The 26,993-nt window shown below is 26.4% G+C and overlaps 2 protein-coding genes across 5 annotated transcripts in view; one reads left to right on the top strand and one right to left on the bottom strand.

Moving 5' to 3' along the window:
- The first annotated feature begins 2,781 nt into the window (after nucleotides 1–2,781).
- LOC100167542 (sorting nexin-14) lies at nucleotides 2,782–11,524 on the top strand. Of its 2 annotated transcripts, XR_510973.3 has the most exons (9): nucleotides 2,783–3,120; nucleotides 6,506–6,574; nucleotides 6,689–6,866; nucleotides 6,926–7,057; nucleotides 7,170–7,369; nucleotides 7,482–8,783; nucleotides 8,915–9,255; nucleotides 9,318–9,600; nucleotides 11,363–11,524. XR_510973.3 is itself a non-coding variant. In XM_003240594.4 (8 exons), exons 1-8 carry the CDS (start codon nucleotides 3,023–3,025, stop codon nucleotides 9,539–9,541), a joined length of 2,544 nt encoding a protein of 847 aa, XP_003240642.1. In that variant the 5' UTR covers nucleotides 2,782–3,022; the 3' UTR covers nucleotides 9,542–9,692. The 2 variants fall into 2 exon arrangements, 1 of the variants encoding a protein (XP_003240642.1); XM_003240594.4 differs by lacking the exon at nucleotides 11,363–11,524 and having other exon boundaries at nucleotides 2,782–3,120; nucleotides 9,318–9,692.
- A 3,425-nt stretch (nucleotides 11,525–14,949) lies between these two features.
- The window catches only part of LOC100165501 (GTP 3',8-cyclase, mitochondrial), an 18,712-nt gene continuing 6,668 nt past the window's right edge, over nucleotides 14,950–26,993 (bottom strand). Inside the window, exons 5-8 of one of the 3 annotated variants that reach the window (XM_001952053.5) lie at nucleotides 26,704–26,928; nucleotides 24,744–24,889; nucleotides 23,686–23,771; nucleotides 14,955–16,167 (exon numbers count right to left, since the gene is read on the bottom strand). In XM_001952053.5, the coding sequence (XP_001952088.2) occupies nucleotides 15,533–16,167; nucleotides 23,686–23,771; nucleotides 24,744–24,889; nucleotides 26,704–26,928 (1,092 nt within the window). In that variant the 3' untranslated portion in view covers nucleotides 14,955–15,532. Of the gene's footprint in view, nucleotides 16,168–19,099; nucleotides 19,474–23,685; nucleotides 23,772–24,743; nucleotides 24,890–26,703; nucleotides 26,929–26,993 lie in introns of those variants that run through there. The other 2 variants (XM_008187518.3, XM_003240595.4) reach the window with 2 other exon arrangements.

Raw genomic sequence — 26,993 nt, 5'->3', positions numbered from 1 at the left:
CTACGCTATGATCATATAAATCACTTACCTGAATTTGATGATTTGAAAGATGCAACCTTATGTAAAAACGACGGATGTTCAAAGAAATCTCATGTGACTTGCACAAAGTGCAATGTACATTTATGTGTAACAAAAAAAAGGAATTGTTTTTATGAATATCACCATCAATAATTTATTTACTGTATAATTTTTTTGTCATAATAGACATTATATATTTTGTATTTAATATCTAAGTAAGCATTGTGAAACTTACAAGACTGGTACTTTCATTTTTTTTGAAATTGAGATGTTCAATATTAATGTTAATTATTTGTATGTATCATAAAAACTTATTTATATAATATTTCTTAAAAATGTTAATGTTTTTCATAAATAAAGTAATTTATGTCATTCAATATCTTGTGTGTGTCTTATACTCTGTTTGCCTAGTTGCAATTGATTGACATCAGTGGTATTTATTTAAATATACACGTCTTGTTATAATAACAAGTCATTTGTTTCAGATTTATATTATTTACCTACATAGATTTTATCGACTTCGCTCCTACATCGATGTTATTAATGTTATTTTATTGAAGTATAAACTGCATGACTGTTATGATATTAAGAAGTGTTATGTAATATAAAATTATAATGCATGTTTTTGGTTATTTGACAACAAAATATAGGTAGTCACACAGACCTGCAATTTTGGCCCACATGATAATATAACTGACAATATTCACAGTTCACACAAACAATACCTACTATTGGCGATTGAAATTGATAGAATGTAACGGGGACGCTGTGTATTATTTATATGTTATTTTACATGTTCCCCGTTACAGATCCGCCCCCCCGCCGGCCTGATAATTAATAAGCTTTCAATCGCCAATAGTGTTCAATGTTATACAATAAGGCTTAGCCACCCCCAAAAAAAAAAAAAATATTCTTTATTTCAGGGCTTAAAACCGGTAACCGGTTTGTAACGAAAACCGGTAAAAAACCGTAAATTTGAGAACCGAAAACCGATAGGTAACCACTTTTAGTTTTGAAATGCTGGAAGCTGTTATTGGTTATCGGTACCTAATCAAGGTAAATATCTAAATATTAACATCAAAGCGGTTACCTCATATTTTCAATCCCAGTTTTATAACCAAAACCTATTCCCGAACAAAAAAATTAACGGTTTTTTCGTGGAATTACTTGAATTATGTCATGAATCATGATTACATTAAAGTTGAATTTAATTTTCCAGCTATTTTTAAATTTTTTTCCTCAATTAATAATTGCCGTCGAGTATTGCTTATCTGTTATGAACATCACAACTACTAAGGTATAAGACGTGTATAGCTATATATTATAAATACCGCCATAAACGTCGATAATAACACTTGTTGAATAGGTATACTTATTTATTTAATTTTAAAGTTTTTTTTTTGCAACACCAAAAATGTTAATCAAATTACGCCTCTGGAGAGACACATGTAGGTAGGTAATGTGTTTGAAAAAAGTATCGAAAACAAGATCCAAAAGGTTAAGTACATTTCTGCATTATACACTATATAGTATTATACTATTATACCCAATGTGTATGTGTACATGTTTTGTGTATCCTTAAAGGTTTAAGATAGACCTATCTTAAACCGCGATTACGTTCAAGGGGGCCTAAGCCCTCCCCCCATTATTTACGCCTATGCCAGAGAACATAGAAAGCAAAAAAAAAGCTAAGTAAGAATTCTACGTTTTACGATGAACATATATATTATTACATCAATTTTAATAATTTAATAAATATAATAAAATAAAATACAGAGAAATCCTAACATTTTATATTTTTTTAAAGTAATTTTAAATGTAGCACTGGTCAGTTGAAAATGCCACCAGTTGGATCTCTGATATAGGCTGTCTAATATCATTAGATATTGAGTAGGTAGGTATGTATGATAAAAATCTATAGTTTTTTGTTTAAGAGCCAAGAGGTATAGCTATTCAAATTCTCTCAAAATGACAAATTCTCAGAAATTAGCGAATTATTTTGTATTAAAAATTCATACCTATAATACCTTCCTCACGGGTTTAAAAATGTGTACCTACCTATACGCAATATCCCTCATAAGTCGTAAAAAATGTGTGTTCATTAGCAATAATAAAAATATATAAAAGACACAATAATTATTTAATAGGTATACCTATTATTGAATATTTTTATAAGCATTGAAGTAAGAAGTTCAAGTATTGCTAATTTCCTTCTTTCAGAATAGGTAACAGAATAGCATATTTTTTTCGTATAGCCGTATAGGTACCTATATTTAATAGGTGCCCATACGTACAAATTACAATAATTTAATAAAGTATGTAAAGATTTTAAGAAAAATGTACAATTTTAATTTTGTCTCGGATGTTCAGGGATCATTGATATTTGAATGTTTGACATTTCCGTAGGTACTAATTGAAAAAAAAAAAAATAAGAAAAATATAATTAATCCATAATGCAGGTTACTGGCTGTCTGGCTGTCAGACACAATTTGAAAATAATTGCTGAGCTTAAGTATAGGCGGCAATTCATTATAATAATATTCGATTGACATCGACTGAGTAGGTACTGACGACAGTAGAGTATTATTATAATGAACATTTATATAATATATACATACATAGAATATTATGGCATATCGATCGCGGTCATATACTTATGAGCCGCGCCCGTTATTTAGTTTCATAGATATATGTCGAGAAACGAGCACGCCCGATGATAAAAACGTAATCACAGTCACTATTGATAAGATAACTCATAACTCGTAACAAATCACTGACTTGTTAGTTGTTATAATATAATAAAATGTAGTTTATTTCATGAGTGTAACACAATTTTCGAGTGTTATTATACCGTAATTATAATAATTGTTGGTAATTGTAAATAATTAGATACACCGATATACGTCAATAGCGACAATGACTAATGTTTTAATCGACCAATTCGTGTTTTACGGTCTCTAGTTGGTTTCCTGCACGACGCTTCGGGTATTTGTTATGGAGCAAAATGAAAGACATCCTCGACCTGTTGACAGATGACAGGATTGTTAACTATGGCTTAGTAGCCATTAGCTGTATACTACTGTTCAATTTGTTTATATGGGGGTAAGTTGAAAACACACCAAGTCTGTACACAATATGCTAGGATTTTAAAAAATCATTTCAACTATACCTGTCATTTTTCTTCATTTATTTATTTACTTATAATGGTAGGTATTCTTTATTTTATGAACTGGAATAAAACTATTATAATATATTATAATCATTATAGTTCTGTTATTTATTTAAAAACATTCTTTAATATTACAATTTAATTATTTATAAATACGTACAAGCTTATGTACATTAGAATATAAATTACATAAATTATTACGTAAATATTGAATATTGCATCTACTGTAAACTTTTCGTTATATGCATTTACTTCTTTACTTCTTCTAAAAATGTATGGATAATTTATTTAAATGTTTTTCTAAGATAATTTCAAAAAAAATAGTTGTTTTTTTCTGACCCATTTGCAACATCAGCACAATCAATATTGTGTTAGCTTTATTATTAGAGTGAACTGACTTATTATTAAGAACATCATAATATGTGTTTTTATCTTGGCCTTTTTTTACACTGTTGATATTTTTATGCATGTTGTGAGTATATAAAAATATATTAAAATTTATGAATTCTCATACAGCACATAGAGCTCATACAGCGCATTAAAACAAAAAACATAAAAACACAGATAATAATCTTAACTTTGGGATTCCATTTGTCCCGTACTTGAAGTGTCCTGGTGGCCGGTGTCCTGACAAAAGGTCAAAAATAACATTTTTGTCACGTATCTTGAATAATCTATTCTGTATATACCTACTTTATTTTAAAATTATTTCATAAATTAATTTTTTTCTTATCATGTAGCATTTTAAAATTTAAATGATAATAAATCTAAATCACAAATGCTTATTATTTTTTTAATTATATTTGTTTTAGGTAACTTTTAAATAATTTTAATTTTAATTTTAAATAATATTTAATATTTTTTTATATTATTAAATTTTATATGAAGAAAAATAAATTTTAATTTTCAAATGTTTACTTATAGTCTGTATAAGAAATATAGGATATTTCATTTCAGGGCCGGCGCAAGCAATTTTTTATATGTAGGCAGATCAAAATTGCCGCCTTTTATTTTATTTTAACTTAAATAGATAAATGTCATATGTATGAGCAAAAAAATTAAAAAACTCTTTACACTTGTCAATTATTATATTATAATAAAAAAGAAATTACTAAATTAATATTACTTAGATTGTTTGTAAGGTATTACAATAGTTATTATAAAATACAATATAATGGCACAACATGCTTTGAGACATTATCGCAATTCAGGGAAAAATTATCTATATTATTTTTATTGACTATTGCTTTGAAGTTTTATTGATCTACACAATATGTTTGTATATTGTACTTTGAAATTTGTTAAAATCTAAAATAAACGTGAAAAATAAGATATTTCATTTTTTCTTATATGCCGCCTCTATATAGTTATAAATTTTGCCGCCGTAGGCTTGTGCCTACGTCGCCTACGCCTATAACCGGCCCTGTTTCATTTTGTAATACCTATGTTAATTGTTAATATCTAATATCTAATATTTCAATAATTTTTCAGGTACCTAAAAAAAATTTTTGTAAATTTAAACAGTAAAATAACTTAAGTATAACTTTTGAATTTTGAGGTCTTCACCCCCTTCACTTAATTAATATCTGTGTAAATTACAATTATAGGTTTGATTTAAATTGTCCCGTGTTTAAAAAAAAAAAATTAATCTTAGATCCCCATCTTAAATTTGAGATTGATAATAGACCCATTCACTCTGATATTAAATCTAACAATACAAGATAAGTTCTGCTAAACACATATTTGCTATTTTGAGTGTTAGAATTAAAATTCTTTGTTTTCTTATAAATGTACATATGTGTACACAGTGGCGTCAAAGTTTTTAAAATATGATCGAGCAATTTCTTAAATTTGTGGACTCAATACTCAATACCTTAATTATTTAATATAGAGGTACCCTAATATACATTTATTCATAATCATGGCTTAAATATACCCATGCTCATATTAAAGTATTATAAAAAGGGGTCGGGCCACCGCTCAAAGTTAGCATGGACTTCGGCGCCACTGTGTGTACCATATAATAAATTAGAGTACTATGTAGATATAGATTGACAGTTAAAATTAATAAAATAACATTAATTAAAAAATAGATGTGTAGGAATATTTTTCATTTAATTCTAAAATATAGGTAGGTATTGAATACAAATCAGCATAATTAATTTAGTCATGTTTAATTTAAAAATGTATGTTAGAAACTTTTTTAAGAATTATCTTAAGAATTATGGACAAATTATGGACTAAATTTAATTTAGAAGAACAAAGAAAGTTTTTACCTACTTACCACCAATAATACATTAGAATTCGGTAGTCAAACTCATTTTTATCGCCATAAACCTAGAAATCCAAAAATCTCTAATAAAAGTACCAACTATAGTTGGGGCCAAACGAATGTGCGGTTGATGGCTCTGCCCACTAGGCGATATCACACTAGTGAGTAACTTGGATATTTACTGTTAACAGTTGAATGAAGATCCTTCAATGAAACCTTTAGCACAAAGGAAGCCTGCGTTCACGTAGTAATATTCTAGAAAAAACTTGTTTTATTCTAAACAAATTTGAAAATTACGCGCTGTTCATATGTGAATGTTACCTAAAACTATGCGTCCTAATTAGCTGCCGGCAAAAGTAGGCGGAGCCACCAACTGCATATTCGTTTGGCCCCGACATTACTCTGACATTTGCAATATTTTTTTAGTACAACAGATTTTTCTACTCTAAGATAGACAAATGGTTACAAATTGTTTATAGAGTTTTAAGTGGGCTAGTGTGGTGCGGTTATTGGCCGCAGTTACTATGTGTGCTGTGGTCAAGCATCGTTTAGCGTTATGGCTCCCGGATGGGTTGACTCCTAGGTTCTTGGCGACAAATCCTTATTTCATATAAAAATATGTGGGAAAATAGTGATGAATTTTTACTAGTGTCATTCATACTACTCAAACCATCAAATTCTGACTACCTAGTTTAAGAATAAAGTACCCATAAACTTCTACTATTATAAGTAGTCAAATTATTGATATTTTAATAAATATTATAAGTACATTGATTACTAATATTATGTTAACTAATATATTAATTACAGATTGGAATGTTGAACAATACATACACAGCAATATAATATTATTAAATATATAATGAAAAACAATAGCTGTACAACGCTTGCGACGCGCTGTCCAGCTATACACTGACTGACTATATTCTATATCACTCTCTCATCCGTGATCACCCCTACCACCACTATATGATAGATAACAATTATTAAAACAATATAATTATTACAAAACTTGATTAATATAAAAAATATTTTATTTTGTCTAGATGTTTGAGTTTCATCATTGTTATTATTGCGATTGCTTGTGGATATTACATGTTTGATTATGCCCTTAAGTAAGTTTAATTTATATTATATATTTTGCTAACAATACTTGCAACTATGTATGATATATAAAAAAGTATTCATACATTTTAGAATATTGCTTAAAATTATATTTAATTTTACAGAAACCAAAATTTAAATACCACCTCTAGATCAGAGAATATATTTGATAAGACTAAAATATATAAGTGTAATGATTGCAAAAACTGTATTTCAAGTGAGGTACATTTAAAATGTCTAAATCAAGAAACACCATGGAAAGGATTATTAATACCGGAACAAATTGATTCTTCAATAGATAAAGTAAAATTTATCTTACAATAAATAATTTTAAATTGAATACTCTTTATTATTATTTTTAGTTATTATCAAAAATCATAAAGGTTTATATAGAAAATTGGTATGATAATATTTCAAATGATCCACATTTTATAAAGGAAATTAAGCAAGTTATACGATTTGCAACAAGTGTATTGCTTAAAAGATTTTTACAAGTTAGTATAATAGTTATAGATAATATTCGTTTTAAATCAGTTTTTAAATAGACAAATGTAGTATTATTTTATTGTCATGAACAAATTATTTACTTTTTATATAATATTTCAGTTGGATTTAGAAGATATTGTGCTGTATAAAGTAATTCCAATATGTCTATCCCATATAAGGCACTGCCAAAGAATGGAAAAGGGTGAAAAAATTGCATATCATTATGCTATCAGTAATCGTAAAGTTGAGATTATGTACCTTAAAAAAGTATCTTCAAGTTTACTGCCATTCATAATACGACAAACTGATCTTCAATGCACGTATGAATATAATTCATATTATTATATTTTATTTAAATAAAATCAGTTTTATATAAAAAATATAAAATAACATTATTTGTTCCATAACTAACTGACTACATTTGGTTTACAGGATATTTTATACTTTAGTGCGAGAACTTCTTTCACTTTGGGTATTATTACCAATATCTGATGTAATATGTAATCCAATCAACATTGCTTTTACTTGGTCAAAATTATCCAAATCATCAATTATTTCAACAAATGCGACATGTAAAGATAAAAAAGTTGAATTTTTATCAAAGTTTATAGCTGAAAATCAAAATTATCCTGTACAACTTGAAATGCGTAGTATATTTAAAGATTCAACTATTTTATCTGCATTTACAGCTTTTTTGAAACGAAAAGGTGCTGTGCATTTATTACAATTCTGTTTAGATGTTGATCAGTTTAACAAACGCATGTTAAAACCGGAAATATCATCTCAAGAACTTGACATGCTCTATCGAGATGCTTGGGATATATTTTCTGTATATTTTAGTTCCCATTCACCAGATTGCATAAATTTCGATCCTGAGCTAGTAAGTCAACTAAGAAAAGTTTTATCCAAGGATGTTATTAAACTTCAAAATTCAAAGCCACTATATCAAGCCTACGAACAAACATATTCTATCTTACAAAATAGTTACTGGATAGAGTTTCATAATTCTGATGAATATTTTTCTTGGATATGTGGACCACGTAATATTCCAGAGGCTGGTTCATCACAAGAATCGTCAAATAATGAAAAAAAAAATTGTGCTTCTAAGCTTAGTCGCAAATTAAATAGGATTAAAGGAGCTATGAAGTCAAGTACCATATATGATGGTCAATTTGATTCTTTATCGTCTGAATGTGATCCAGAGTATGGAGAAGATCTATCTGTTGATAGTGAAATCATTAATGGTGAAAGAGATTTAAGTACTTGGAAGGTAACTGATGTGACATCAGCTATGAAGTTAGAATCAGGATCCAACGGGGGTCAATCATTGGTATTTTTTATTACAGTAGAGACAGTTAAAAATGATTTAATCAAACAATGGTGTGTAGAAAGAAGACTTGCTGACTTTTACACATTAAAATCTAAACTAACTGAATTTCATGGAGTATTTGTGGATGCTCGATTACCTTCAAGAAGAATTTTATTACAAAAAACAGAAAATAATGACATATATATGCAGTTTCTCAATCAACTGTTACAGAAACCTGAGCTTAGGGGATCTGATTTATTGCATATGTTTTTAACGTCCATAGACAATTTTGAAGATTCTGAATCAGCCATTGGGAGATTGTTAAGGAAATCTATGCCGATGGCTTTGAGAAAAGAACGTGGACAAAATTTAGAATCTTTCATTTCTATTTTTATGGCTTCAATCGAAACTAAATTAAAACAAAGGTATAAACTAAATATAATACTGGTACCTACTTAACAGTTTATTATTATATAGTACTATATTATAATATTAATAAATAGATACTAATGATACTGAATTAAATATTTCATGATACATCTATTTTGAATTACAGGTATGAATGGAAAGATTTAAGTGAACATCCTCCTGAAAGGAAATTTAAAATTGCTGAAAATCCTATTTTTGGTAATAACTTAAATATAATTAAAGATGAAAACCAAACAACATTAGAAGAAATATCAGAACAAATAAAATTTCCCTACACCCCAATTAACTGCATAATTTTTTTTGGAGTACATGTATACAATATGTCAAATGCTGTTGTCCGATTAATTTTGGCTGTACAATCAATATGTGGTAATATTGTTGATTCTATTATACAGCGCTACATCAGTCTCCGTATTGTAAGATCGATTACCCCCTCTAAAATTTCAAACTTAATTGAACTATTAGAAAGTATGTAGAAGTCTCTTAATGCATAGACATATATAAATTGAATATTATTTTTATTTTTATAGATCTTCTATTTCCCGGTGATGATGCACCACAAAAGACTGATCATCAAATTTCAGTTGAACATTTAAAACTATTGAATAATTCAGTTTTTTTTCCACTGTATATGTGTTTGTATCAATGTACACAAAATTCAGTGATGAATAAACAATTATTCTACAGACTTTTAGATGTTTTACTCGCAGAAATGTTTCCAGAACTACGAACACAACTTAACGAACAATTATGATGATAAAACTTCATTGCTGTGATAATATTGAGTGATACATTCCTTAATGTCAAAATAAGGTATATAATTTATTTGCTTTATAGTTGTTTAATAGTTATAAAAGCCTAATTACTTGAATTTTCCATGCTTATTTGACTAAATTATTATTGTTTTGATTTATTTATTTATTTGTAGAATATTTTTAAACTAAATTAGATGTAAAAGTTTTATTACACTGACAAAAAGTTAATAATACAATTTGACAAAGTAATTCATCTAATCTATAATGATTATTATTATTAATTATAAAAACATGTATTATTAAAATAATATTACCATTTGTGCATACTATACTTGTATATTTAATGATAAAAGTATCAATCCTAAGACATACATTTAACATTACTTTAAGTTCTTTTTAAAATAAACCTTATAAGTTATAGGTCATAAATAATGTACAAAATTAATTCAGAAATTTGTTCTGATTTTTTATTTCGATATTATAAAAATAAAATTTTAAATTAAATAACATGGTAGTTGGTAGATTTAAATAAATCTCACATAGTGTCACTTTACAATCCATTTTATAGAAAATTAATTTAAATTAGCGTTGTCAAATGTATATTAAAATATATGTATACATAAATATTTAATTTTAGTTAGACAAATCATTGCGTAACCATTGTTATCATTATAAATTAATATCAATAGCTTATAAACATTATCCATGTAAGTTCATATATAATTACATATAAATGTATAGATTATTGAAAATATATTTTAAATTTTATAATAATATATTAAACTAATACCAACATTTTAGTTATAAATGCTAACATTAATTTTCCGGATTAGTTACAAAATAATATTTGTTAATACATTTAAGTGAATAACAATTTTTATGTTGTATCTTCCCTAAACAATTAATGATGAAGTTGTTACTTAGATATTTGCCCAAAATTATGTTTGTTAAAATATTAATGTTTCAAAAACTATCAACATAAATCAAACAATATGTCAGAAACGTAATAAGATAAACAAAACTTGTTAGTTATATTGTTTGAAATTAGTTTTATTATACCTCTAAAAGTCTTAAGTCATGTAATACAAAAATAGGTACATTAAAATACTGTTTATAAACAATTAAAAATATTATAATGTTAATAAAAATTTTTAGTTTAGTTAGTTTTAGTATCTATAGTTTTAAAATAGGTTAAATATTTTAAAATGTACCAAAGACATTTCAGCAGTTAATTATTATTTAGTTACAAATGTTCCTAAACTTAAAAACATTTATTTAAATATGGCTTTAAAAACATTATCCTAATAATTAATAACCTTATTAACTGATATATAATAGGATTTATCACTAGAATAAATATTTTTGTTAGATAATGGCATGATGTTATAGTTTTGTTTTTGACAGATAATAGATTTATTTTTTATAAAATAGTATTTTAAAATAAAATAATAATAATAATCCAGCTTATGATGTAATTATTATGTAAACACGTATATTATACCTCAATATGCTTAAAGTGGTTGTATTATTTAAGAATACTTATTATATTAGAAATATTTAAAATTGTTAATATTATATATTATTTGAATACTCGCAGTTACAAAATAAAACTTGGTTGATTTTAGTACCGAAACACAAACTATTTAAAACATATTGAACTATAACTAAATAATTATAATTTGAACAAAAGCAGTAGTTAATAATAATGGTTGTAACTTGCAGTATATTATAACTTCAATTGTATTGCTTTGTAACTTTAAAAATCATATTTAATTGAAAAAACAATTTATGCTATTTAAGTCTCTTTATTTTTTTTTCAGTTAAGGTACAGTTTTCAAACTGATTAGTCCTCGCAGCTTGTTACACAAACCTTTAGTACCTTTGGTCAAATTTTTGTCTTGAATAATTTTAAAAAATATTATACATTCATACTAATATATATTATATGTTCTGTTATAGAAAAAAATTTACAAAATATATTAATACACAATATTAACTTATTTTTAGATAATAAAATTAACCAGTAAAACATAAATAAATATTAATATATTTTTTTATTGCTCACAATAATATTATTATGATGTGCATTATTGAATAAAATATCTTTAAGTATTTCTTACACAAATAAACCATAATTTTGGACATATCTAAAATGTGAAATATATAAATAATATAATAATAAATAATATATGTTTAAATATTCTATTAAGTAAATTATAAAAATAATAACTTGTTTTATAAATTACAAACAAAAATTAAATATAATTAAAGCATTTACAATTTATACAATATATATATTGCGAGGGTATATATTGATTGGGTAATCAAACTTCAAAGTCTACTGAACAGTGTAGGAGGGGACATATTTAGAATGAGTGGTAGAAATTTCAATAGTCCCATTTCCCAAATTAAATCTATATTTTAACCTGGGTTCCACATTACTTGCCCCAAAAAATCAACCAAATATTCACCTATGCTCAACAGTTGTCTTAAAATATGTGATTAATAATCTTGCAATTAAAATATGTTGCTATATATTATCTTAATTGTTCCGAAGCGCAGTCATCTAATTAATTACTAATAATTAAATTTTTATAAAATTTTTTAAGTAGCCAAATAATTGATTTAATATTCTACTGAATAGTGTTTACATAATAAAACACTATAGTAATATAAAATTGGTTAAAATTATTTTTACCTAATATTAGTTAAAAGCAAATTTAATGATATATTATACACATCTATTTAGCATATTTAAAATTGTTGTTTATACTTGTAACTGAAAACTAAAAAGACACTAATATTTAAGGATTTATTATTTATTTATTTATTTTGTTAGTTAAAAATGTAGGTATAATGTATACATTTGTATCAAATATTAATTTCACAATATTTTATCATTTTGCATATTATATTAACTTTTTTGTTATATCATTGTTTTCATTTTATTTACCCCTAAATTATAAATAGCTATATATAGCATTATTATTTAAATTTAAATAAAATTTGTCAATTTAATTTGATAATTCAAGTCAGCAAATACGTCAATTATAGCTTGTATTAATTATTTTTATTAAACACATAGTTGGGTATATTATAATATCTACATTTTTCTTGCATTTCAAAATGATAATTCTTGAAAATATTAATACCTTTACTAATTTAATTAAAATTGTTTATGTTTATGAAAACCTGATTCGTACACATTTTTTTCAAAAATCTTACAATCATTTAAAACATTTACCTATTTAATTTTGACGATCTCTATGATCTTAAGAACAAAATTATGTCTTAATTTATCGGTCTTGACTCAACTTGAAATGTTGTTCTCATAATTACAATTTTGGGGCCAGCAATACTTTGAATAATTTTTAGTTTTATTATTCTATTTATTACATTCTAAGTATAAGAACTTTTTACCTTTGATCCAGTAACTCTTAAAACAAAATATTTCAGCATTATGATACTATTAGTTTGTAGTTTTTCCTTTTTTTAATGACTGTATTCCATAACTGTCTGAAACTGTTAAGGTTCATACACCTAAGAGCTGAAACCAATAATATTTATTTTTATGATTTTATTATACTTATAAAATTATTAAAGACCCGAATTAATCTTATACCTAAATAAATAAAAATGCACTAATATCTTTTTCATATTTGGATCATTGCTCAATGTGTAAAAATGTCAAAAACTCAACTAAGTACCAAGGTATTTAAAAAAAAAATTTCTGTTATCAGTTATAACTAAAGTATAATATGACATTTAATGCTGTTTAAATTGTTTCACAGAATTTATCCATATTATGTGTATTTATATTTCCATACTGCTGTAAAAATCTAAAAATAATGGTTTAACTGACTTAATATTTTGTTCCAACACTTCTATCTATACAGTAAAAATATTTTACCAAAAATGTCATTTGATACTATCAATTCAACCCGTCTTATGTTTCATTGCAGCAATATGTGATTAAATTTTTTTTTTTAACTTCTTATATTGTTAAGAATTTTATTAAAATATTTTTTAAATGAGTAAATAATTCAAAGACAATATTAATATGTCTAAAACATTTAAATGAATTAATTTATCCATCGACGATTTTTATAAGATACAAAGAACTAATTGACAAAATATTGTTGTACGAGTTAGGTACATGAACCTAAACAAATTATGACTATGTATATAATAACTACCGACTTGGTTTGATCAAAATTTGATTTCACTCAAATAATGTTTACTATGACATTAATAATATCGGATCAAATCGGTGATAAAAATTTTTTCAATATGCTATTATTTAGCCTTAAATGCCTTTAAATATTAATGCTTTTTTGTATCTATTTAATTTAATGACAGCATTATATTGTCTATGCACAATCATTACTATAAACTTAATATTATTCTAGTAACTTAATTTTATGTAATTTGAAAAAAAAAAAATTACCCAGACAAATAATAAAAAAATCTTTGGATTTTTGTGTTTATTAAATTATTATGAACAAGATGTCAAGATATCTATAAACAGTTTAATTCTAATGTTTTCATAACCATAAATCAAATACTCAAATGTAATTAGAAGCTATGTTAAAGTCTATCCAACAATCTGTTCAAAATAATCATACAAGCTTTAATATTTTAATTTGTTTTCCACATAAATGTTAAAATTATATTGCTGATTTATTATTTTTGTTTGTGGTCATTTAATGTTGTTAATCATACACTTATGTATATTAATAACAAATAAATTATAATATTAAAATTAAAACTGTAATTATGTATGTTTTAATATTTTCATTTAATTTCTGCATTAAGAAATATTATAATTAATTCCTGTATTATTATTTATTTATTATTATGTATATGTTACACATGCTATCCATATAATATATTAATATTATGGAAATGACTACGATTAAGTATTATAGTTTATAAGTTAAATAATATTATATTGGGCTATTCGATAATAATACATAACATATATTATATGAATGTAATACATGTACAACTCATAGTTACCATTTCGAAACAACATTTATAATGTATATTAATTTTGTAGATTTAATGCCAAACAAACCCATTATAATAATATATAGGCCCAAGTGATATAATATTCTATATTTATAATACCATATACATATTATGTAACAAACTGTAAGCAAATAAACTTAATATATAATTAATATATACCTAATATTATGATGTGCTGTTATATTATGGCACATTAATTTTACTTACCTATTTCGATTTTCTTAATTTAATATAATATTAGGTTTTATTTTAGGTTCCAGGAGTCACCTCTATGCAAAAGATCTTGCATAGTATTTACTGTATTAGTACAATATAGTTAGTACAATTAAATCTAAACATTCGATAATTTTTAATATTTTTATTTATAATTTAATCTATACAATTGTACAAATAGGTAGGTTCTAGCTTAAATAAAATACAAACATTTGATTTTTCAGTGAGTAAAATTACTTTAATAGATACTTGTCAAAATGATTGAATTATGTTTTTGTTAGGTATGTTTCACTTAGTGTACTTAGAACATAGGTACCTATACTTTATCGGCCATACGTCGATGTACAATGTTTGGATTTTTAAAATCTGTTAATATTTTTTTTAATTTTCTAATAAAAAAATGTGTGAATGATATACTATGAGCTATAATAGATTCTTACCTACAAAATTATGAAATATTTAGGTATTGTTACAAAATATTACACGTTACGTAACTTTGTAAATAAATGTTCTTTAACGTGAAAAAAATAAATGGAGACCTTACTTTTAATACACGCCTCGTATAAAACAAATCGGCCAGCATCAATCAACTTCTGATTACTGTAATATAATATAGAATATGTACATTGAAGAACAAACAAGTCTTGAAGTAATTTTACTTGCCGAAAAATTCTAAAAACGATTTGATAACCTCCCTATTCCCTAAAATAAACGTAATGACATATAAACGCGTCTTTTACCCCGATTCAATCGTCAGCGCTATAATCGTCGTCATTGCCCTTTGCTCGATAATCGGTTTTACCACCCGTCTTAGACAAGAGCTTGACGTGCTCGATGACCATGTCCCGGGTGACAGCTTTGCACATATCGTAAACCGTGAGTGCTGCTACTGAGCACGCCGTCAGGCACTCCATCTCGACACCCGTCCGGTCGGTGCTAACGGCCGTGGCCGTTATGTGGACGCGGCAGCGGCGCTCGTCCAGCCGGGCGTCCACCGTCACCGAGTCCAGCCGGATCTGGTGGCACAGCGGTATCAGTTGCCACGTGGCCTTAGCTGCGCATATGCCCGCCAGCCTGGCCACGGACAGCACGTCACCTTTTTTGCACGCGTCCTCGGCAATTAGCCGGGTGGCCGTCGCGTCCAACCGGACCTGAGCCACCGCTGTGGCCGTCCTCCGAGTTTCACGTTTTCCCGAAACGTCCACCATGCGTGCGTCTCCCGACCGCCCGTCCACGTGCGTCAGGCGTGGCTGGTCGTCACCACTGCCGCTACCCGTACAAATGTTTCTAGCGTGATGGCCGCTGATAGACGCCTTACAAACGTTTCTGGTGAGACGTCCACCACGGATCACGGTGACCACCGATTTTGTTCGGTCAGCGACTGTAACACGAAAATAAAACAGAAAAAAAAATCTTTGGTAGATACGTTTCCTATTGCCTATAGATACAGCGGCGTCATCTGAGTTTAGTCAAAAAAAAAAAATAATATAATTTGACTCAAAAATCTCTATATAATTTTTTTATATAACTTAGGGATGGGCAATTCCCCAGAACAGAATATGACGGGAACATGTGACAGTTGAATGATGCAGAAAATATGCGGAAACGAATTATAGTTTACGCATCATATTTCTAAATAATAGTGTTCTTCAAAATTGCTAAATTTAAATTTAAAAAAAACACTTGTACCTTCTGTTAAAAATATAGAAACAAAAAATTAGGTGCTGGTAAAATTATTTGTGATAGGGAGGGATGAGACAGATTTTTAACATTCACTTATGTTTTATAACCATTAAAAACATAATTTAGGACTATATTATTATGTCGATGTTGGTATTGATTAGAAATTTAGACGAAAAATAAATTAATAAGTAATAATTATTGTACCTAAATTAGTTATTCAGTTTTTTTTTTTTTAGCTCATCTATAATACTTCACTTCAGGTTATAGTTATATACCTAACTACCTGAAGAACAACTATTATAGCCAAGCCATCGAATAAACATAATAACTATTTACTATATAGGTACAATGTATACATATCAAAGTTTTAAATTAATATTTTAAACATATTTTAAATTTAGCTATAAAAGAAATAAGAAAAAACCAAAAAAGTTATTCTTTATACTTTATATGATATAAATGTTTATGTTTGAGCTATTAAATTAATAATTATATTAGTTACATAAATATTTTCTTTTAGCCTAAAGCACATTATATAAGTACAGTATTTACCTTTACCAAATTGTATTCTTTTTATAATCAGAAAAAAAGAATTTTATTACATATCAAATTTTGTGAGTAAAATGTGTTCATGTTTTATCAGATTTAAAAAAATTATTATTAGCTACCTATTTACAATATTTTCTTTATAAAAATACCAATTATATATAATATTATAAATATTTTTAAAAAAAGGTAGTGGGTAAGGAGGATATATGTTTTTTATATATACCTTTATCAATTTAGGGCTCTGATTTTAAAGCATAATAAATAACAAAAAAAGCACAAAATTGTTTTAAAAAAGCAAAAATGAAGCATATTGATTTTTTTTTAAAAGCATTACCAAAAATTAACATGAGTTAGCTATAAAACTGAATAAAAAAAATTGAACTTTAATTTTAATTAAATAAATAATTCACTACCATCTATTTGGCAAGATTTTCAGTAGTGAAACTGACTCTATTGTCTGACAGAATGTTTTTATGTTTTTATACATAGAAAACGAACGCTCTACATCCACTGAAGTGATCGGTGCATACTTCATGCAAGAGGTTTCGTTTAAATCAAACCCATGATAATTAATTTAATTTGATGAAACGCTTCACAATATATCATTAATGTCCAGAAATTGTTTCCAGTCTTTGTTTTTCAAAAGAAAACGATTCATTTTATCGACTAAATAGCTTATAGCTATCGACCTGTAGGCTGTATGTAGATCGATAATCGGATAATCTACAGCAAAATCTGTAATCATACTATACATAAATATACAATCAAGCCGATAACAAAACTATAACAATCCAATATAACCATTTAGTCCGTATTCCGGGTTTTCACATTTTTTATTGATTAAATAAAATTTTTTTTAAGTGAAAACTCTCACTTCAAATTCCACAGCTAGAATAACTGAAAAAATCAAAAAAAGCATTTACACAAAACAAAGCAAAAATGAAATCGTTTATTTGGAATCAGAATTACGTGAAACGAATTTATGTATAAAAATTAGATTTCTATCTTATATATATAAAAAGAAGCATTTGCTTTACAATCTGAGCCCTATATATCATATAATATCCCTTATCAAACTAAAACGGTATATAAGTAGGTATTATAAATTAATCACTTTATTGTTTAAAAAAGTTTTGCAATTTTTCAGTGAATATAAATTGATACCTATTTAGCAGCTAAATAATAATAATAATAATAATAACATCAACAATAAAATTAATAAATGACAATTACCTAAGAGTATTAGAGGTGGATTGGTTGGGGTATACAGGCCAAATGGCAGTTTTATTTAGACAGGTACCTATATCGGATCTTCAAACATAGGCTGAATGGCCACAAAGGGACTACAAAACCTCAATAGATACAGATGACAAGCCAGTCCGTCTCTGATTTGAGTATAAATGAATATTGAAATATGATATGAGTACTAGAGTAATCATTTTAGCTACCCGTAAAAATTATGTAAAAAATGTAATGAGAGTTATGAGTTATTTTGCCAAATCAATAAAAACAAATAGTATTTCATATCAGTTCCTAATAGTGCCTTTTATAGTATACATACGGATAATACGGTACCTACCTACCTACTGGCTACTATAGGTACCTACTCCAATATGAAAAACAAATATTAACGGCATATTGTAAGCATTTATACACTTATATTTTATTTTTTAGAGAAATACCTAAATTATGCCCCTCTTTATACTACGCGTATGCATCACTGAACAGGTTCGTTGGCTGCAGAGATGTTGAAAGTTGGTTTTGACATTTTGGTTAGGCTCAGGTTATAGGTAGGTTCTTTAGTTCAACGACAAGTGATAGTAATTTAAATGTTTTGATTCTATTATTTTATCATAAGGACCTAGTTATTCATGAACAATTTGACATTATAATATATTATGTCTGATTTCCCATATTGGCATTATATAGGTGGGTATATAATATAATGTATTAATATATTAATATTATATTTTTATGAATTGCATAAAATATGTTGAGATCAATGCGTTGCAATCGTTGTAAAACCAATAGTCAATAGGTATAACTATTTGATTTGCCAAATAAAAAAATACCATCATTCATTCGAGTCTATAAAAACAGTTATTTGGTATTTATTTTCAAACATAACAGTTTAATATAGTACGTAAGTCTTATAAATTAAAATGATGAACAACATAATGATAATTATTATTAACGACAAAATGAAAATGTTTACAAACATTAAACTAAAATTATGTACTTATAATCCTATCTCCCTTCCTGCTTACAAGGAGATTGAGTACACTTCTGGCCAAAACGCACCACGGTAGGTATAGGTATAATAAGGTTCTAGACCTCAAATATTTGTCTTAGTAGGCGGGTAATATAATGTTATGTGATGTAAGCGTTGTCGGATTTACTCATCCGCCGATCAAAATCATTGGACGATTCGGCATACGAGGAAGATTTTCCATTCCTAAAACATTGTTATATTCAATCATTAAGCGTTATATTACAATATATTTTTTGCAATTCAGCGAGTCGAGTTGTTATTCACCAATACCAGCGAATACAAATTGTTAATAATTATAAATACGTTTTAAAAAGAAACCATTTATTAGTAGACACATAAGACAAATAATATCCAGTTAGGTATTAATTTTACGAAAAAAAACATTTACTTATTTTCATTTTGCAGTTAGATAAATACAGGTATTTTATTTCATATTTACGACTTTAAATGTTACAATTGATGGTTTAGTGTTGTCACTAAGTGTGTAGAATAGTATATATTAGTAATAAAATTGCAACGAAAAAAAATATGTACCTAGGTACCCATTTAAATATTTTTTAACATATAGGCATAAAAATAACAAATATTTGTAAAGAGATAACAGCTAAGTATTGTATTGTAGCTATCGAATTCTATACACGTGTCAGTTGTCTCTACAAAAAAATGTTCCATAAAAACACTTTATACAATTAAATTAAATACCTAATAATATTCATTGTACCTACTTATACTTAAATTAACAAAAAAAAATTCAGAATTTATTTAAAAATTAGTTATTAATTGATAGTGATAGGTAATACATTTTTGATTAACTCAGCTATATTTTTTATATACACAATAAACTATACACCTACTTTAACTACTATATACATATTTTATGTTTTAGCCAGTGTTGTTAACTATACGATACCTACACGTCTTCCTAGATCTTTTAGTGCTACATCTTTAGAGTTATTCGTTAGAACTTCTAGATTGCAACGTTCGCAAAAATATCCGCATAATGTATATTGTGCATCAGTTATAAAAAATACAATAGGTAGATAAAAATATATGAATTGACTAGTAAAACCGAATTAAGTGCTGAATTGGTTGCAAACGATAACGGCCAGATGTCAACATCGGCAGAAAATAATGACTACTGTTTGCTTAACAATATCTTCACATTATTCAACATTATCTCCTTTGACATATACATGCGCCAGTGCGGCGCCGATGAATTATGGGAGCCCGTGCAAAATTCTATGGGGCACTATACATTTTTTTTTAGAATAGGTTTAATAATATGCTGAAAATATAGTTGGGAAATATTATAAAAGCAAATTTCAAAATTAAAAACATATTTTATATTATAACAAAGATTTTATTGTCCATATCTCTTTGGTATAATGCAGATGTTACAATATAACGATAACAATAAGATTTCATTTTTATATTTTATATTTTGATTTCGATATATATTATATTATTGTAAAATTCTATTCAGAATACAAATATAAATAAAAATTGCGTTCTCACAAGAAAAGTCATATTTATTACAATATTATCTATTACATAAATTGCGGCTTACGTGTTTTTGAAACGTACGTATAACAATTTACAAACCATGCAAAGTAGTAGAAATATTAGTTTGAGTAGTCAGGGAAAATCATGGGAAAATAAGAATTTAAAAATTGCAAGAAAAAACAAAATTATTTGCTTAGACTTTGTGTGGCTAAATGTTTACCAGTTATTTAATTACAAATTTTAGATTCTGAGTGGAACGATGAATGTATTGATTTTACAATGATGTGTGTTTTTTTATTTTTGTGTCTGTCATCACGGTTTGGGGCAGTAAAACTGCTTCGATTTTCTTCAACAGTATCTTGTTTGATGGGAAAGTGAATCTAGTTGGTGCATTCGGGAGGCCAAAATTGGAAATTTCATATAGTTTTCAAAAGCGCCGTGAAAAACAAAAGAAAAATATTAAGGAAAAACGGGAACTTTTACGCAAAATCTGTTTTCGAGAAAATTGATTTTGGTTTTTAGTGTAACTTTAAAACAAATGACTGTAGATACATGAAAATTTCACTGGTTGATTAAATGTCCATTTTCTATACATTATAATATTTTCAAAATATTTTGATTTGTTTTGAGCTGTATACGGACAATTTCAGTTTCCAATTTAATTATTTTTTTTTTCTATGAATGTCAATAAAATTTTATTTGTTGAGTAAAAATACTTGAAAATTTAATACAAGGCTCCTACTATATTTTTACAATGACATTTGAAAAATATTAAAAATCCTTTGTCACGCTTTTTTTTTATTAGCATTTAAAGTTCAAAAATTGACAAAATATGTAAAAATCACGAAAATTAGCAAATTATTTTGAGTTAGAAATTCATAAAATTTTTCTTTTTAAATCTAAGATTTGAAAATGTAATTCAAGATTCCACATAATATTGTCTACCTTTAACAAAAAAAAAATTTCTATAAGAAACTCAAATTAAATTTTTATGAGCGTTTGAAATTCATATTTTTACAACATTTGATATTCACTCGATTTCTTACGTAACGATTTTCTTATTTTGTTGTAATTAAAAAACGAGTGACTGTAGAAACTTGAAAATTTCACTGAATGTTTATATTAGCATTTTCTATATACGATAAAATTTTGAAAATAATTTGACTCTTTTTGAGCTGTTTACGGACATTGTAAGTTTTCAATTTTTTTAGTTTTTTTTTCTATAAATATCAATACAGTTTTATCTATTGGGCCAAAAGTGTAAAATTGATACAAAGCTCCTGATACATTGTTACAATAGCAGTTGAAAAATATTAAAAAATACATAGGCACAATTATTTTTTATAAGCATTTGAAGTTGAAATTTTGACAAAATTTATCAAATTTAAAATTGAATAATTATTTTGTAGTTAAAAATGTATAAAATTTTCAACTTTTATATCTAAGGATTGAAAATTTAAAACAAGATTTCACGTAAATATTTAATTCTGTTACCAAAAATTCTAAGAAATACATAAGCACAGTTTATTTTTATAGTAATTTTAAGTTCAAATTTGGACGAAATTACGTATTAAAAAACCTGGAATAACTATTTTAGTTATTTTATTGTGATTGTAATGATTGTATAATATTATTTGTTGGTACTTGAAACTTCTAAAGTATACTAATATATATCTATGATAGTACCACGGTTTGTTGTTGATGTATAACGCGTTACCTGATGGATATTGTGATATGATTAATTTGGAATTTATTATTAATACCTATTATAGGTCAATTTTTTTTTTTTAATACTATAGATAAGTATACCTATAATAGGTATGTCTAATACCTAGACTGACAAACCGTCTCCGCTCAGAATCGTTTTTCTTATACAGCGATATTATATCATTGAATTCAAATTTAATACTATCCATTATACAGTGCCCCACTTGTAACCTACTCTACAGCAGAGCGACATCCACTTATTTTTTAATTATTAATTTTTCAAGCTATTTTTTTCTCAGTCCGAAAAACCTGAAGTCTGAAAAATGGGAAGGAAAATATTGATTTTTCAAAAATATTACTTGACATTATTTACGTATGAATAAAAATATTTAGGTCACAATTTTGCCATGAACAATTAAAAATAAGATGTAATTTACAGTGACCTGAAAATTACTGATATACGTCTTACATAACTTCTGTTGTTCTATATTACATAGGTAGGTACTGCACAATATAAAATTATAATGAGTGTGATAAACTGTGTATGATTTGGATTTAGATATATTGGTGTACGAAACTAAAAGAAATATAGGTGCCTACATAATATAACTTATAATTGTTTGTAAAATTAGGTATCTATATTTATCGTTATTCGATATCGATATGATGATATACCTATATCGTTATTTGTTGAAATTACTTATGCCTATATACAATTGTCAATAAATATTATAATCATTTTATATTATTATATACTTATAATTACCTAGGTAGGTACACCGTATTTCTATACATATGTTTAGATCCTCACAAATCAACAATCAATTTAGCAACCACGCTATATTATGTCTATACTCTAAGGTCTATATCACAATAAATTGTATATAGGTATAGGTATTATCATAATAATGTTCCGAAATCATCATATTATATAAATCAAAACATTTTCGAAAGTTTTATGGTATCTATATTAATTAAAATTTTACTATTTAGTGAAAATGTCATTTCGCTATAGGTAGGTACCTACAAAATGCATTATTGAACATTTATGTCATACCTACCTACACCTACGTTTGCCAAGCCTAATTAAATCAATTTTAAAATTAGTTCGTTGCTCGTTCTTCCAGCTCAAACTACCTATACACCCTGATAATTATTTTAGTGAAATCAAAAATATAAAATTACCGGCATGTTTCCGCTTTTTATCTTTCACTGCATTCGATATGATGTCCAATAATTCTTCATCTGAAGCTCCTTCCCGAAGTGGATCCCTAGACAAAAACAATATTCAAATAATTCAAATAGCATTATGTTTTTCTTATCAGAATTTCAATAATATTTACCATACATAAAATAGATACAGTATATTATGTCCCAAAAGTCCGGTATCACCGAATATATTTTTGTGAAACTGTGACACACCAATATACTTAAATGCAAATTTTATAAGGAATTTAATAAGGATTTCAATTTAAGGGCATACATTTCTTAGAATACTGTTGATAAAACCGCATTTAGATAATATACTGACAAGTCACGGAGATAGTTAGGGTGATACGGGAATTTGAGAACATACCTACCGTAAAATGTAAATATAGGGACATTTTACAAGATAATTTGCATGTATGCTTATTGCTTAAATCATGATATTATTAATAATATGTATGGATTTAAAAATTTTAAACCTAGGTAGATATATGGTGTATATTATTACTTAAGACAAAATATATTATATCAGTCACCAATAATAGTATTTATTTATTTTAAAAGTTAAAATATGTTAAGTTAATTTTTTCAATCATTGTATTATTATCTTAGGTATCTACCAAATAAATAAATTCTAAACAGTATAAATCCAAACATATTTATAATATTATATTTAGATATTCAATTGAATACTACTCTTACTTCTTATTAGTAGGTAGTTATAGTAGGTAGGTACATGAAAGTAAAAGAACAAGAAACTTCTCGTTCAAATTTCAATTTAACCTAAATATTGACAAAACAAAAAAAAATCATCTGATGGACAACTAATGGGAAGTAAATGGTTCTCATTTGAAAAAAGTTTTTATCAGTAGGTACAATAGTTTCAGTTCTTAAATTCCATTCATTCCAAACTTTATACCCGGGGAACTAAAAATAGTTTTAACAGTGTTAAGCGGAACACGTTTGAATTAAAATATATAATAAATAAATAGTATAATCGAACTCGTTTTTAAAAACGATTTGCGTTCTAAAGTCACCTCAAACTGATTTCGTTGTTTTGAAACAAGCACGCCTTTAGGTTTCCGTCGGCCATTAATCTGAGTCGGTTACAACTATCACAGTAATCATCGGTCATTGACGATATAAAGCCAATACTGCCTGCAAATCCTGGCACCCGATACATCTATGAAACACAGCATAATTCGTTACAAAAAAAGTTATATTATTTGGGCTGCCTATAAATTATGCATATTACATATAAATATATAATGTATACATATACTACATAGTATAATAGAAGTCGATTTATACATGACGCCACCAACTCATTTTTAAGGCTTTTGATATAGGCAATTTTAATGATTTATTGAGAAAAGCTAACATTTTTAATATTTTATACATTTAAATACTAATTCAAAATAACTCTTCCAATATTTAGTCTCGTGCCACTGTATCGTTGTCCTTGAAATCATTAATACAAACAAGTGGGTTTAAATTCAAAGATAAATCATTGTGTACGAAAAACAATTTTCAGAGCGTAGACAGTCCGTCAGCCTCATTATTAATTAAGTATATTTTATCATACATTTATTGCTACAATAGTAATTTATTTTACTATTACTTATTAGTAGTAATATGTGGTACCAAGATTGAATGGATTTTTACCGAAAACATCACATTTATTATTTTATTAATTATTATAATGGTATAATATGATTAATATGTATATATTATACTATATAGTTATTCCTAATCGTCGTATTCTAGTTATTCGAAGTTAAATAGCTTAAAAGCAATCTAAATATTTTTAAATTAAATTTTGCATAGTAAAATGTTCAAGTCCGAAAGAACTACAACAAAATAACTTAAATTGTTGTTCTTTGTTTCAATATCCAGTTTCGTCAAAATTTGAACTTTAAATGTCTATAAAAATTGTACTCATAAATTGTTAAGATTTTTAAATTTCAGTAAAAAGAACCTTGTAATAAATTGTCAAGCCTTAGCTATAAATATGCAAAGTTTTATACATTTTTAACATCAACACAATTTGCAAATTTTTCTATTATTTTGACAAATGTTTATGCTCAGTCAAAAAGTTTGAAAGTTGAATGCATGATTTTTCATTTGTTGTATTATTGTTCAATGTTCTTACTGAAACCTAAAATTCTAAAATTATTATTCGTGAGCATGTAACTTTTACGTACATTATTATATTTTATACACACAATATGACATTTAGAATCAAATGATATCGGAAAAACATAATTTAACCTAACTTAATAATATAAAAATTAATTATATGAATAGCAATATAAATATATTATAAAAATATAAACTATTATATTATGGACTAATATCTGATTATCAAAGCTCAGAATCGTTTTTCGTATGAATTGTGAGGATGGGTGTATAAAAATCATGAGTCGGGATTTTCTAAACAGTATAATTAATAATATTAGTTCTACACGGCACACATTATTTTATTTTCGGGGAGGGGGTTGGTTGAACCACTAACCAAAGTTGAATATGGAAATATTTTTGATATTTCAAAGTCTGTGTTAAAAAATAAATAATACAAAAATACACATCATTGTAAAATTAATATTATACTATTCAACGCTTTACTCGGAATCTAAAAGTTTTTTTAAGATTAAAAAAAACATGAAAAATCACCTCCTGCTTATAAAACAATAATAACTATTTTGATACTAATAATGATATCAATAAAATAAAAAATGGTACGACACATCAAAATAATATATTGTCTCTGTGCTGGTTTCTTATATTAGTATATTCATAACTATTTATTATGACTGTAGCTTGAATGTTTATTTTTCGCTTAACGTAGTTTTTACATTAAACTTATGAGTGTGGTGGCGGGTGCGGGTGTTGTTTGATAAAATATATTAGGTAATGTATCTGTTTTATTTATTAATGTATTACGTTCTTGTATTTGGTTTTATAATTAAATTAATTATTATACTTAATAAACTTTACTTTTGAAGTTGAATTCGGCTCGTTATCACATGGTTCAAAATTAGGATATGACTTCATGATCTCTCGGATTGCTTCTTTATAAGGTACCATTCGTTTTTCTTCCCAATCGTTCATCGAAAACGGCATAAACTCGATAAACCGATAATTTATTTTCCTGTCTCTGGTCATTTCTACAAAATCACCTAATTCATCGAAATTTATTCCTCTCATCAACACGCAGTTAACCTATAGCAAAAAACATAAGTTAAATTGAATAATAATAATATCAACAACTACCTAAAATCGTTCAA

This window comes from Acyrthosiphon pisum, chromosome X (genome assembly GCF_005508785.2).
Source record: "Acyrthosiphon pisum isolate AL4f chromosome X, pea_aphid_22Mar2018_4r6ur, whole genome shotgun sequence".
In the NCBI taxonomy this organism is placed as follows: Eukaryota; Metazoa; Arthropoda; class Insecta; order Hemiptera; family Aphididae; genus Acyrthosiphon; species Acyrthosiphon pisum.
The sequence above is the reverse complement of the archived record's forward strand: the minus strand, read 5'-3'. Positions and strand labels throughout refer to the sequence as shown.

Coding starts and splice junctions, on each gene's coding strand:
- LOC100167542 (XM_003240594.4), top strand. CDS start 3,023: ATGAAAGACATCCTCGACCTGTTGACAGATGACAGGATTGTTAACTAT. Junction 3,121..6,505: donor TTCAATTTGTTTATATGGGG/GTAAGTTGAAAA, acceptor TATTTTGTCTAG/ATGTTTGAGTTTCATCATTG. Junction 8,784..8,914: donor GAAACTAAATTAAAACAAAG/GTATAAACTAAA, acceptor TTTGAATTACAG/GTATGAATGGAAAGATTTAA.